This window comes from Hippocampus comes, unplaced genomic scaffold (genome assembly GCF_001891065.2).
Source record: "Hippocampus comes isolate QL1 unplaced genomic scaffold, H_comes_QL1_v1.1 scaffold68, whole genome shotgun sequence".
In the NCBI taxonomy this organism is placed as follows: Eukaryota; Metazoa; Chordata; class Actinopteri; order Syngnathiformes; family Syngnathidae; genus Hippocampus; species Hippocampus comes.
In genome coordinates, this window is record NW_017805625.1 from 5453091 (window position 1) to 5466950 (window position 13860).

The following is a 13860-nucleotide window of genomic DNA, read 5'->3' on the forward strand; positions in this document are numbered from 1 at the left end:
CTAACTTTGCCAAAGGCCCATTTAGGGTAGCTACACCCTGACAGTGCCCTGACAGAACCCTTTCTACGACCAATCATCCTGTAATAATTTAATGCTTTTGTTCTGTTGATGCTTGGTATGGACTGTCAACATATACAGTTTTTTATATGTACCGTATCTTGTGCTGACCCGGTCCACCTGTCAAATTTAGAAATCAATGTGGCCCCCGAGCTAGATTGATCTCTACTGAACAAGAAAAAAAAAATACACCGAAACATGCTCGCTTGTATTTTTTCTACATTGTTTGGCAGTTGGGACAAAAAAATGTGAGTTATGTTACATTATTACTGGAATACAAAGACATTGTGCTATCTTCATGGGAAAGTTAAAATCAGAAAGCGTTGTAGTGTTCATCTTACTGAAAAAGAGTTACAAATGTTGCACAATTAGAATTGTTTTGCATCATTTCACTGAAGAAATCGTTTTTCTGTAAAATAACTGGACTTTCTAGCAATAATACATACTCTTATCAGCTTCTGTAAGCAATGTCATTAACTTACTTCAACGTAGAAATAAAATTTAAAAAGGGAGCAGATTTCTAACTTTTGGCCCGGCCCTCTACAATATTTTCTGCTTTTCATTTGGCCCCCCACCGGGAAAATAATTGCCCACACCTGGTCTACGCAATAAGCATGCGTGTCAGCGTCTTTATTTCAAACGGATGTTCTGCATAGAGATTGGCTCAGATTTCGAGTTATGTTTTTGAATCTCAACTATGATTGGTCCGCCTCAGGTTTGAATTTAAATTTATTAGCCCGCGAATGGTCAGGCCAGCAGCCAATCAACCGCCAGAGTGAGTTGGATGTTGGAGAGTGCAGAAATGGCGACGTTTTTTAACAAAGACGAAACCTTTCGAGCAATTTCGTCGAATGACACCGAAGACTATTCCGGCTCTGAAAGGTCAGAACATGAGTCGTCGGTGGAGTTTTCCGATTATCAGCCTGATGCTGACGACAACGCCGAGGACAGCTCCGATAGGGAAGAAGAAGAGGGAGCCTCGGATGATGCTCCGAAAGTGGTCGGGCAGGACCAGGATCCACCGGGATGGGCCGTTGATACGGTCTGGTGGTCGAAAAATAAAAAAGTGATGTGGCATCCAAGCAACGAAGTGGCTGTACGTTACGTCCATCCACGAATTCCCACGCCTGGCCCCACGTTGTATGCAGTATCCAGGATCAGCAGCCCCGAGACGGCGTTTGCGTTATTTGTGGATCAGGAATTCATCGAGAAAATAGTCAAAATGACCAACCACCAAGCGCACCGAAAGACCAAGAACTGGTATCGCCTCACGCCCCAAGAGCTGCGGGCGTTTATCGGGCTGCTGATCCTGTCTGGAACGTACCGGTCCAGGCACGAAGCGACGAGCAGCTTGTGGAGCGTCAAGACCGGGCGTCCGATGTTCCCCTTAGCAATGTCTCATCGGAGATTTATGGAAATCAACCGAATGCTACGTTTCGATACTGCTTCGAAGCAGAGCCCGCAGCCGAACCATGCGAACAAACTGTCGCCGATATCAGATTTGTGGAGCAGCTGGAATTTCCGGCTGGAGAAAATGTTTAACGTGGGGCGTGACGTGTGCGTTGACGAGCAGCTAATTTCCTTTAGAGGACGCTGCAGCTTCAAACAGTATATGCCCGTCAAAGCCCGCAAAGTATGGCATAAAAATTTGGGCCGTCTGTGACGCTCGAACCTCCTACGCGTGGAAGCTGGAGATCTACACCGGCAAGCCTCCAGGGGGCACGCGTGAGCACAATGTAGGAATGCGTGTGATGCTCGGACTCACTGACAGTCTGGAAGGACACATAATAACGATGGACAACTTTTTCACATCAGTACCCCTTGCAGCAGAACTGAAAAAAAAAAGAAACTCACTTGTGGGTACTATAAGAAGGAACAAGAGCGAGCTCCCTGCGCAAATGACACAAATAACTGAAAGGCAGCCCCTCTCGAGCATTTTCTGCTTCACCAGAGACATGGCTTTGGTTTCATACGTCCCCAAAAAAGGGAAAAATGTGCTGTTGCTCAGCACAGTACACAAGAAGCCTAAAGTGGAGGCCGGGGGCAAAAGAAAACCCGAAATTGTATTGGATTACAATAAATGTAAGGGAGCGGTGGACCACCTGGACCAGGCAAGCACAAGTTTTGTCTCTGTCACAAAGTGTTTATCAAAGCTGTCTTGTAATCGATGTCATCTGATGTTTTTGTGTGTGTTGCAGGCATGTGGCACATACTCAACTCGCCGGCGAGCACAACGGTGGCCAATGTGCCTTTTCTACCACCTGCTGGACGTTTCGGCCTTCAATGCCTTTATTCTGTACACCCATGTGAACCCGGGTTGGAACGCCAAGAAACTTTACAAAAGAAGGCTGTTCCTCGAGGAGCTCGGCCATGCGTTGATCATGCCAGAGGTTCATCGGAGAAAGCCACATACCGCTCCAGTTGAGGTGCAGGCTGCAGAAAAGCAAGAAAATCCCAAGGTCAAGCGAAAACAATGTGCCCTCTGCACAGTCAAAGTCATTGCATCCAATGAATGCGAAAAGTGTGGTTCAGGCGTTTGCCGCAAACACATGAGGAACATCTGCAAAAACTGCTGAAAAAAAAAAGTTCTGAAAAGTGTTCGTTGTTCTTGTTTGTTTTGAAAAGTGTTCGTTGTTCTTGTTCTGAAAAGTGTTGTTGTTCTGAAAAGTGTTGGTTATTCTTGTTCAGTATTTGGTGGTGGATTATTACTTTATATAAAATCTGTTATAAATTCTTCATAGTTGTTGTGACTTTCCTTTTCAAGCTTATATGATGCCAGTGACATTTTGAGTGGGTGAATACAAAAAAATTCATAAATGACTTAGTTATCCTCCTCCCACAGTTTATGTGTGTGCAAATTAATCCCAGTTTCAATCTGACAAAAAAAAAGACCAAAAAGCAAATCGCTTGCAGTACTTTACTGCTCATTCCTCATAATGACATCATTATCCAACCCTGACGGACGCTTCCTTCAGTTGTAAGTGTGGAAGAAGCACAGCTTGTAGTTTAGCAGTTTGTGGTTCTGCAAAACCAAAAAAAAAAAAACACTCGCTTCTGGTTTTCCTGGTGAAAAGTCAAGGAAGAAAATACATGATCTTAAAAATTAAACAAATAACACTACAAAAACTCTTGAGCCCAAGGGTTGCTCGGAAATTTTAGTGAAAAGGGAATAAAAAATCTTGACCAAATAAAGTGAAAATCTGACATTTCAACAGGAATGTGTAGATGTTTGATATCCACTGCACGTCTCATGCAACGGAAGGTTACCTATGGAGCAAAAGAACATTTTTAACAGATTAACAAGGTCATTCCACAAACAACATGACGTCAGCTATGCAAGTAAAACTACAACCTGGACAAATCATCCCGTAACACGTGAGATGACTTAACAAAAAAGTGACATCAAAATAGGGGTGCGGCAGATTCTCTTTCACTTCAATTTTTTTTTAAATTACAATTAAAGGCTTTGTTTTTGCCCAGAGTCCATCAAGGAAATGGGAATCAAAGTTGCTGTCATGTCAGGCATTTTAAAATCAACACGATTTAATAAAATCATTTAATACGATCGATCCATAAGGGTTGAAAATACTTTCCGGTGGTCAACTTTGCCAAACAGAATGGATACATACCATGACACATCACATAGCGACACACAAACAATGTATGTTGAATGATGCACTGTATGAATTTGCGTGAAGTGACTTCAGCAGTAAAAATCCGACTAACACAATCCATTAAATTTGGCCCACAATAGTTTACTTATCAAACACTCAATAGTCACTACTCATTAGGTACATATTTACAAAATCAGCAAAAAAATAAAGTTAATCGAAATCACCGTATTTAGAGTACAGCACATACGCAGATGATTACATACACTTCACGGTATCACAGCGTAATATCTGCGTGCCTTTCAATTAAAAATAGATCTGGAAGGTGTACCTAATGATGTATCCAATAAGGGTACACTTCTTCATATGTACAGAGGAATTATTCAGTCACGTTATAATACACATTCACTTACACGTGCATATTAATAAAGTACAGTATTGGCGAAAACAATTTGTTTCAGCAGTGAAGTTTATATCTTAAATTCACTCCACACAAAGTGAAATATTTCATGATCTTCTTTCTTATAATATTGATTACACTGGTCAACAGCAAATTTTGAAACCAATTTTGGTGTCCCAAAATTTATCTTTGACAGTGACAAAAACGAGTACTTTTTTTTCTCGTGTATCCAGTTTTTAAGCTATATCTTGTTTTTAACTTTGACCTATAAAAGCTTGCGCAAGATGGATTCTACCATGCGTTTTAAATTTATCGCTATTATTGCTGAACCTAACCCTTAATTCATAAATATTATTAGATAGATTACTATATTACATATTATGTTATTACAAAAATCAAATGTATCAAAGGGAAAAAAATAATAAAGTGAGCGCAGATTCAGTAAACACCCCAAAAAAAAAAAATCTAGAAAAGTTTACTTGCATCACAGATTAAAAAATGTAGTGACATTGTGTTGACTGGTTTTAATTTCTTACAGCTAAAAAAATAATTTCCTCGGCATTTATGAAATGAGTTTCATTTTTTTTGAAATTGTACTACTGAACTGAACTTCTCTTCAATATTAATTAGGCACATACTGTATATACTTGCGTCCAAGATCCACAAAAAGAAAGATCCACTTGCCGCTGACCTTCACGTTATAGGCGTTTTTTCCTGTACTGGGGCAAAAGCTGAGTCCTCACAAACACAACGAGTTGAGTTTCTGTGAGCACAACCGTCCCGAGAACAAAAAAAAGACAGGCCGCTCCCACGCCGACGTGGACGAACCTCAGGAGCCAACCGCCGTCGCAGCAAAAAGCAATCTGCGACAACAAATCCCCTTTTAATACAAATTCCATTAAGACCCTCAAGTCAACATTAGTAATGAAGTGTTTGAAGATTACCTCACTGACAACCGTGACGGCTGCACTGACACCGAGCACCAGGCACAGCGGCAGCGAGGGCAGCAGGCCCCGCAGTGTTTTCCACTGACTGGACAGGAAGTAGCGGCGAATGTACAGGACGCTGTGCGTGATGCGGAGGGCCATGTTCAAGCAGTTGGCCAGAATGAAGCCCACGCCACCAGCCCACCACGTCAGCATGTAGGACAGGAAGAGGAAGGACGCAGACAGGGCCAGCATCACCAAGTTGTACCTAAAAATGAATAATGAAGTGTTGTCTTGACATCCAATTTTATTCCTTTAACACTCATTTCTAAAATTATCTTTTCCCATTGAATTGAATGGAAATGTCATTAATCTGTTTCTGCATGCCAAAAACCCCAACAACAAAAATGTGAATGTGTTTTTAAGAAAAAAAAGTGTATGTTTATCATTTTTTACTTTATAAACACATGCAGCAATTACATAATTAAATGACATACTTGAAGAATGAATCCGTTTTGCCACATTTTTGGTTCGATTCAGTGATAACTGTGCTGTGTTGGACTTGCTCACTATCTCAGGTTCCTCAGATCTCAAGGCACCACTGTATGTATATTTTGCTGTGTTAAAAGCGATGTAGCAAAGCTTTATTGGTGCGTACTTGTCAACCTCCTCTTGGCTCATTGCAGCAAACACAAAACACTCGGTCACTCCATTTACAGCCAGCAGGAGGACGTAGCAGCTGTAATATCGCAGCAGGGATGGACCTTCAACAAAATACAAAGAAGAAGCAGTGAAGTGAAAATTCTTGTACAGTCTCGCAATTGTCTTAAAATATTAAAACATATTAATCAATTAATACCTCTAGGGCCATGTTAATCAATGGGAAAGTGTCTTTTTTGCTCAGCGGTACATAGATCTGACAGTCATCCGCAAAGCATTGGAAGTAAATACCATGTTTCCTTAAGATGAAACCAAAAGAGAGCAGATACAATGGAGAAAAGCAGAGGCCCCGGAATTGAACCCTGTGGAACATCACACAACAGTTCATGACTAAGACCAACCAAGGCTAACACAAAAAGTTTTGCCAGCCGAATAGGACCCAAACCACTGAAGGGCACTACCGCTAATGCACACCAGGTGCTGCAAACGAGCCAACTGAATACTGTGATCTACTGTATCAAATGCAGCGGTTAAATCCAATAAAACCAGACACACATTGTCTAGATTACCTGCCCCACTGCTCAGCAGAGATCCACCATAAATATCCAGGGCCAGTTCTGAGTAGGCGTACCCAAAGACCGCGATAATGAGTCCAATCACCAGCACCAGTTTGAGCAGGCATTGTAGCACATCTGCTGCGACACCAACGTCTTCCTGAAGACAACAATCACATTGTGAACTTGAACTCATCAATATTTATTCACAATAAAACATGCCAGTGCACACCTGTTTCTGGCTTTTCACATCACGGCCTCGCTCCAGCACTTTGGCAAAGAAGATGTAGAAGCTCTCCTCGATTGGCAGGAAGATGAAGCGCGCCACCATGGAGCCCAGATTGTTGACGATGTCATAAACGCCCTGGTCGCCGAAGCTCAGGACGTTCAGGAAGGTCATGACGTAGCGCTCCCCTTCAGTCAGGATCTGCTTGAGGAACGACTGCTTGAAGAAGCTCCAGGTAAGACGGGCCACGGTCCAGTCCACCAGCGGCTACAAAAAGACAGATGCTCTGAGAGGTTATCCTGATGTCGTCAAAACTGGTAGAACTCGACTAACTTTGCGTTGAGTTGGGCGTATTTTGTCACTGCAACTGCGGTCAGATCCCCTGATATCCACCAGATGATTTTGTGAATTTCCAAACAGAAGTAAATGCAAATATCAGGAACATTACAAACGTTGATGCTAATGTTACTTTTTCAAAATTCATGTAATTGATTGATACAAATAGTGTTGGTTGGAGCCAGTGGGGGCTGCTTGTGCCTCAATTTGAGCCAGGAAAAAACCCCCACTCATGGCTATATTGTAACAAAAAAGAGATAAGAAACAATCACACTACCTCTCCATGAGCTTTGTGAGGCATCAGATCTCTAATATTGCGCAGGGGGAAATTGCTCTCAATTGCCTCTTTGGACGGCAAGAAATGAAGAAAGTAAACCGCATAGCACAGCACCAAGACTCCTGTGTACACCAGCTAAAAGATGACAGAAATTAAAGTTATTCATCATGAATGAACAAACAGTATATGAGATTTGGAGCAGATTCTTACATGAGCAGCAGAGAAGATGTAAAGGCCCCACTCCCAGGCAGACATCACCAACACCACCGTCACGCTGCACTTAGCCAACATAGCCAAGCTCTCAGCGACCACCTTTAGTTTCACAAACATGGCCAATGTGCCTTTTCTACCACCTGCTGGACGTTTCGGCCTTCAATGCCTTTATTCTGTACACCCATGTGAACCCGGGTTGGAACGCCAAGAAACTTTACAAAAGAAGGCTGTTCCTCGAGGAGCTCGGCCATGCGTTGATCATGCCAGAGGTTCATCGGAGAAAGCCACATACCGCTCCAGTTGAGGTGCAGGCTGCAGAAAAGCAAGAAAATCCCAAGGTCAAGCGAAAACAATGTGCCCTCTGCACAGTCAAAGTCATTGCATCCAATGAATGCGAAAAGTGTGGTTCAGGCGTTTGCCGCAAACACATGAGGAACATCTGCAAAAACTGCTGAAAAAAAAAAGTTCTGAAAAGTGTTCGTTGTTCTTGTTTGTTTTGAAAAGTGTTCGTTGTTCTTGTTCTGAAAAGTGTTGTTGTTCTGAAAAGTGTTGGTTATTCTTGTTCAGTATTTGGTGGTGGATTATTACTTTATATAAAATCTGTTATAAATTCTTCATAGTTGTTGTGACTTTCCTTTTCAAGCTTATATGATGCCAGTGACATTTTGAGTGGTTGAATACAAAAAAATTCATAAATGACTTAGTTATCCTCCTCCCACAGTTTATGTGTGTGCAAATTAATCCCAGTTTCAAACTGACAAAAAAAAGACCAAAAAGCAAATCGCTTGCAGTACTTTACTGCTCATTCCTCATAATGACATCATTATCCAACCCTGACGGACGCTTCCTTCAGTTGTAAGTGTGGAAGAAGCACAGCTTGTAGTTTAGCAGTTTGTGGTTCTGCAAAACCAAAAAAAAAAAACACTCGCTTCTGGTTTTCCTGGTGAAAAGTCAAGGAAGAAAATACATGATCTTATAAAATTAAAAAAAAACACGACAAAAACTCTTGAGCCCAAGGGTTGCTCGGAAATTTTAGTGAAAAGGGAATAAAAAATCTTGACCAAATAAAGTGAAAATCTGACATTTCAACAGGGATGTGTAGATGTTTGATATCCACTGCACGTCTCATGCAACGGAAGGTTACCTATGGAGCAAAAGAACATTTTTAACAGATTAACAAGGTCATTCCACAAACAACATGACGTCAGCTATGCAAGTAAAACTACAACCTGGACAAATCATCCCGTAACACGTGAGATGACTTAACAAAAAAGTGACATCAAAATAGGGGTGCGGCAGATTCTCTTTCACTTCAATTTTTTTTTAAATTACAATTAAAGGCTTTGTTTTTGCCCAGAGTCCATCAAGGAAATGGGAATCAAAGTTGCTGTCATGTCAGGCATTTTAAAATCAACACGATTTAATAAAATCATTTAATACGATCGATCCATAAGGGTTGAAAATACTTTCCGGTGGTCAACTTTGCCAAACAGAATGGATACATACCATGACACATCACATAGCGACACACAAACAATGTATGTTGAATGATGCACTGTATGAATTTGCGTGAAGTGACTTCAGCAGTAAAAATCCGACTAACACAATCCATTAAATTTGGCCCACAATAGTTTACTTATCAAACACTCAATAGTCACTACTCATTAGGTACATATTTACAAAATCAGCAAAAAAATAAAGTTAATCGAAATCACCGTATTTAGAGTACAGCACATACGCAGATGATTACATACACTTCACGGTATCACAGCGTAATATCTGCGTGCCTTTCAATTAAAAATAGATCTGGAAGGTGTACCTAATGATGTATCCAATAAGGGTACACTTCTTCATATGTACAGAGGAATTATTCAGTCACGTTATAATACACATTCACTTACACGTGCATATTAATAAAGTACAGTATTGGCGAAAACAATTTGTTTCAGCAGTGAAGTTTATGTCTTAAATTCACTTCACACAAAGTGAAATATTTCATGATCTTCTTTCTGATAATATTGATTACACTGGTCAACAGCAAATTTTGAAACCAATTTTGGTGTCCCAAAATTTATCTTTGACAGTGACAAAAACGAGTACTTTTTTTCTCGTGTATCCAGTTTTTAAGCTATATCTTGTTTTTAACTTTGACCTATAAAAGCTTGCGCAAGATGGATTCTACCATGCGTTTTAAATTTATCGCTATTATTGCTGAACCTAACCCTTAATTCATAAATATTATTAGATAGATTACTATATTACATATTATGTTATTACAAAAATCAAATGTATCAAAGGGAAAAAAATAATAAAGTGAGCGCAGATTCAGTAAACACCCCAAAAAAAAAAATCTAGAAAAGTTTACTTCCATCACAGATTAAAAAATGTAGTGACATTGTCTTGACTGGTTTTAATTTCTTACAGCTAAAAAAATAATTTCCTCGGCATTTATGAAATGAGTTTCATTTTTTTTGAAATTGTACTACTGAACTGAACTTCTCTTCAATATTAATTAGGCACATACTGTATATACTTGCGTCCAAGATCCACAAAAAGAAAGATCCACTTGCCGCTGACCTTCACGTTATAGGCGTTTTTTCCTGTACTGGGGCAAAAGCTGAGTCCTCACAAACACAACGAGTTGAGTTTCTGTGAGCACAACCGTCCCGAGAACAAAAAAAAGACAGGCCGCTCCCACGCCGACGTGGACGAACCTCAGGAGCCAACCGCCGTCGCAGCAAAAAGCAATCTGCGACAACAAATCCCCTTTTAATACAAATTCCATTAAGACCCTCAAGTCAACATTAGTAATGAAGTGTTTGAAGATTACCTCACTGACAACCGTGACGGCTGCACTGACACCGAGCACCAGGCACAGCGGCAGCGAGGGCAGCAGGCCCCGCAATGGTTTCCACTGACTGGACAGGAAGTAGCGGCGAATGTACAGGACGCTGTGCGTGATGCGGAGGGCCATGTTCAAGCAGTTGGCCAGAATGAAGCCCACGCCACCAGCCCACCACGTCAGCATGTAGGACAGGAAGAGGAAGGACGCAGACAGGGCCAGCATCACCAAGTTGTACCTAAAAATGAATAATGAAGTGTTGTCTTGACATCCAATTTTATTCCTTTAACACTCATTTCTGAAATTATCTTTTCCCATTGAATTGAATGGAAATGTCATTAATCTGTTTCTGCATGCCAAAAACCCCAACAACAAAAATGTGAATGTGTTTTTAAGAAAAAAAAGTGTATGTTTATCATTTTTTACTTTATAAACACATGCAGCAATTACATAATTAAATGACATACTTGAAGAATGAATCCGTTTTGCCACATTTTTGGTTCGATTCAGTGATAACTGTGCTGTGTTGGACTTGCTCACTATCTCAGGTTCCTCAGATCTCAAGGCACCACTGTATGTATATTTTGCTGTGTTAAAAGCGATGTAGCAAAGCTTTATTGGTGCGTACTTGTCAACCTCCTCTTGGCTCATTGCAGCAAACACAAAACACTCGGTCACTCCATTTACAGCCAGCAGGAGGACGTAGCAGCTGTAATATCGCAGCAGGGATGGACCTTCAACAAAATACAAAGAAGAAGCAGTGAAGTGAAAATTCTTGTACAGTCTCGCAATTGTCTTAAAATATTAAAACATATTAATCAATTAATACCTCTAGGGCCATGTTAATCAATGGGAAAGTGTCTTTTTTGCTCAGCGGTACATAGATCTGACAGTCATCCGCAAAGCATTGGAAGTAAATACCATGTTTCCTTAAGATGAAACCAAAAGAGAGCAGATACAATGGAGAAAAGCAGAGGCCCCGGAATTGAACCCTGTGGAACATCACACAACAGTTCATGACTAAGACCAACCAAGGCTAACACAAAAAGTTTTGCCAGCCGAATAGGACCCAAACCACTGAAGGGCACTACCGCTAATGCACACCAGGTGCTGCAAACGAGCCAACTGAATACTGTGATCTACTGTATCAAATGCAGCGGTTAAATCCAATAAAACCAGACACACATTGTCTAGATTACCTGCCCCACTGCTCAGCAGAGATCCACCATAAATATCCAGGGCCAGTTCTGAGTAGGCGTACCCAAAGACCGCGATAATGAGTCCAATCACCAGCACCAGTTTGAGCAGGCATTGTAGCACATCTGCTGCGACACCAACGTCTTCCTGAAGACAACAATCACATTGTGAACTTGAACTCATCAATATTTATTCACAATAAAACATGCCAGTGCACACCTGTTTCTGGCTTTTCACATCACGGCCTCGCTCCAGCACTTTGGCAAAGAAGATGTAGAAGCTCTCCTCGATTGGCAGGAAGATGAAGCGCGCCACCATGGAGCCCAGATTGTTGACGATGTCATAAACGCCCTGGTCGCCGAAGCTCAGGACGTTCAGGAAGGTCATGACGTAGCGCTCCCCTTCAGTCAGGATCTGCTTGAGGAACGACTGCTTGAAGAAGCTCCAGGTAAGACGGGCCACGGTCCAGTCCACCAGCGGCTACAAAAAGACAGATGCTCTGAGAGGTTATCCTGATGTCGTCAAAACTGGTAGAACTCGACTAACTTTGCGTTGAGTTGGGCGTATTTTGTCACTGCAACTGCGGTCAGATCCCCTGATATCCACCAGATGATTTTGTGAATTTCCAAACAGAAGTAAATGCAAATATCAGGAACATTACAAACGTTGATGCTAATGTTACTTTTTCAAAATTCATGTAATTGATTGATACAAATAGTGTTGGTTGGAGCCAGTGGGGGCTGCTTGTGCCTCAATTTGAGCCATAACATTACAAACGTTGATGCTAATGTTACTTAGCCAGTGGGGGCTGCTTGTGCCTCAATTTGAGCCAGGAAAAAACCCACACTCATGGCTATATTGTAACAAAAAAGGGATAAGAAACAATCACACTACCTCTCCATGAGCTTTGTGAGGCATCAGATCTCTAATATTGCGCAGGGGGAAATTGCTCTCAATTGCCTCTTTGGACGGCAAGAAATGAAGAAAGTAAACCGCATAGCACAGCACCAAGACTCCTGTGTACACCAGCTAAAAGATGACAGAAATTAAAGTTATTCATCATGAATGAACAAACAGTATATGAGATTTGGAGCAGATTCTTACATGAGCAGCAGAGAAGATGTAAAGGCCCCACTCCCGGGCAGACATCACCAACACCACCGTCACGCTGCACTTAGCCAACATAGCCAAGCTCTCAGCGACCACCTTTAGTTTCACAAACATGTGCACTTGGGCCAGCACCCAGAGGGGCTCGGCCAGGAGCTCCTGCACCCCAGCTAGTCCGAACAGCAGCACGGCGGGGCCGTAAAAAGGAACTGATTGAGGATCTGGCACCTCCAGGAGCCATAGCCACACAGCGGCTAACAGGGCTCCCCACAGCACACCCAGAGGCAACCTGACAGACCAAGAGTGCTTTCAAGAGACAAGCAAACATTGCACGGTGAAGAACACGGTGGTTGGTGAAGTTTACGTCAGCCATAGCAGGTTGATGAGCTGCCTCCAGTTGCGCTTCCCGTCAGTAGATCCACTCAGACAGGCTCTTCGAAAGGCCTCTCGAGACAAAAATACTAACGTCGAGTACAGCAGTGTAAGCCTAAAAATAGGAAGATAATAACACACATTACTGTTATAAATAAACCGCTTTGAGCGACAGTGGCAACACAATTTATCAGTAGTTTCCAACCACGGTACCTGAGAGAGCTCACATCATCAGGTGTACCACAGGAAATTAACTTAACTACAAATCATTCACACTTGTTAATATATGACGACGGCGTATAGTGACAGGCAGCACAATTAAATGTTGTTCCACAGAGATGTTGAAGATCTCGGTGTCTTCAATTCCTGTGAGTACACCAGCCCTTAGTTCGACTATTCTGGCTCTGATTTCAATCTGCCTTGGTAAATTTTTGATTAAATTAAGAGGAGATGCAAAATATATGCCTGGCTCGATAAAAGTTGTGATTTACTGGGCTTACCTTACATTCACCACTCCAATCAGCTCTTTGGATACAAAACGCAGGGTGAACGCGTTCAATAAGAAGGTGAGCACGCGGAACATCACCTGAAATCAAATATTAATATTAGGTGGAAGCATTTCACACACCGATTAATGCAAGTTAGCGTTTACTCACCTGTAGCAGCACATTGTACGACGCGAGAGTGGACGCGTTTTTAAGTACGTCCTGAGAGCTCATTCTGGAATTGTTTTGCCCCCGCTTGAAATTCTATGTTTAATTATGATTTTCGACATTAAAAACAGAATTCATTTCTCTCCACCGCGTTAAAAGAAGGATTCTGAGTACACATGACACGAATTTAGCGTGGTGATTCCATTTCCCACTTCCGTACACATTGGTATAGAAGTTACGTAGTGACGTTAGGTGAATTACGCGAGACGCCATTGGTGGGTATGCAGCTTACTTCCGGCCAATGTCATCTTTGTTTAAAGAAGCAGTAACACAGACATTACGTATAAAAACTAAAAATCAAAATGCATGTACAGTATATGAATCAATCAATCAATCAATCAATCAATCAATCAATCAATCAAACTACTT

The 13860-nt window shown here is 41.6% G+C and overlaps 3 protein-coding genes across 4 annotated transcripts; 1 reads left to right on the forward strand and 2 right to left on the reverse strand.

The window, feature by feature from the left end:
• Positions 1-859: 859 nt before the first annotated feature.
• On the forward strand, positions 860-2633 carry LOC109522168 (piggyBac transposable element-derived protein 4-like). Its single transcript, XM_019880480.1, is given in 3 exon segments — positions 860-1672; positions 1674-2168; positions 2256-2633. Coding segments are annotated over 3 exon segments (1686 nt in total).
• Positions 2634-4656: 2023 nt separating this feature from the next.
• Positions 4657-7377, reverse strand: LOC109522458 (protein RFT1 homolog). Its single transcript, XM_019881046.1, has 7 exons — positions 7258-7377; positions 7048-7182; positions 6441-6701; positions 6224-6368; positions 5653-5758; positions 5013-5262; positions 4657-4931 (listed from the first exon to the last, which is right to left on the reverse strand). The coding sequence occupies exons 1-7, from the start codon at positions 7375-7377 to the stop codon at positions 4767-4769; spliced, it is 1182 nt and encodes a 393-aa protein (XP_019736605.1). The 3' UTR covers positions 4657-4766.
• A 538-nt stretch (positions 7378-7915) lies between these two features.
• Positions 7916-13672, reverse strand: rft1 (RFT1 homolog). Of its 2 annotated transcripts, XM_019881045.1 has the most exons (11): positions 13435-13672; positions 13279-13364; positions 12771-12893; positions 12404-12695; positions 12194-12328; positions 11519-11779; positions 11302-11446; positions 10731-10836; positions 10091-10340; positions 9975-10009; positions 7916-8404 (listed from the first exon to the last, which is right to left on the reverse strand). In XM_019881045.1, exons 1-11 carry the CDS (start codon positions 13495-13497, stop codon positions 8401-8403), a joined length of 1500 nt encoding a protein of 499 aa, XP_019736604.1. In that variant the 5' UTR covers positions 13498-13672; the 3' UTR covers positions 7916-8400. The 2 variants fall into 2 exon arrangements, with proteins under 2 accessions (XP_019736604.1, XP_019736603.1); XM_019881044.1 differs by lacking the exon at positions 7916-8404 and having other exon boundaries at positions 9735-10009.
• Positions 13673-13860: the final 188 nt, after the last annotated feature.

Excerpts from the sequence above, each read along its gene's own strand:
- rft1 (XM_019881044.1), bottom strand. The coding sequence starts at position 13,497 with ATGAGCTCTCAGGACGTACTTAAAAACGCGTCCACTCTCGCGTCGTAC. Across the intron at positions 11,780-12,193 it reads CTCACAAAGCTCATGGAGAG|CCGCTGGTGGACTGGACCGT; the intron begins GTAGTGTGATTG and ends GTCTTTTTGTAG. Across the intron at positions 10,341-10,730 it reads AGCCAAGAGGAGGTTGACAA|GTACAACTTGGTGATGCTGG; the intron begins GTACGCACCAAT and ends ATTCATTTTTAG.
- LOC109522458 (XM_019881046.1), bottom strand. The coding sequence starts at position 7,377 with ATGTTTGTGAAACTAAAGGTGGTCGCTGAGAGCTTGGCTATGTTGGCT. Across the intron at positions 6,702-7,047 it reads CTCACAAAGCTCATGGAGAG|CCGCTGGTGGACTGGACCGT; the intron begins GTAGTGTGATTG and ends GTCTTTTTGTAG. Across the intron at positions 5,263-5,652 it reads AGCCAAGAGGAGGTTGACAA|GTACAACTTGGTGATGCTGG; the intron begins GTACGCACCAAT and ends ATTCATTTTTAG.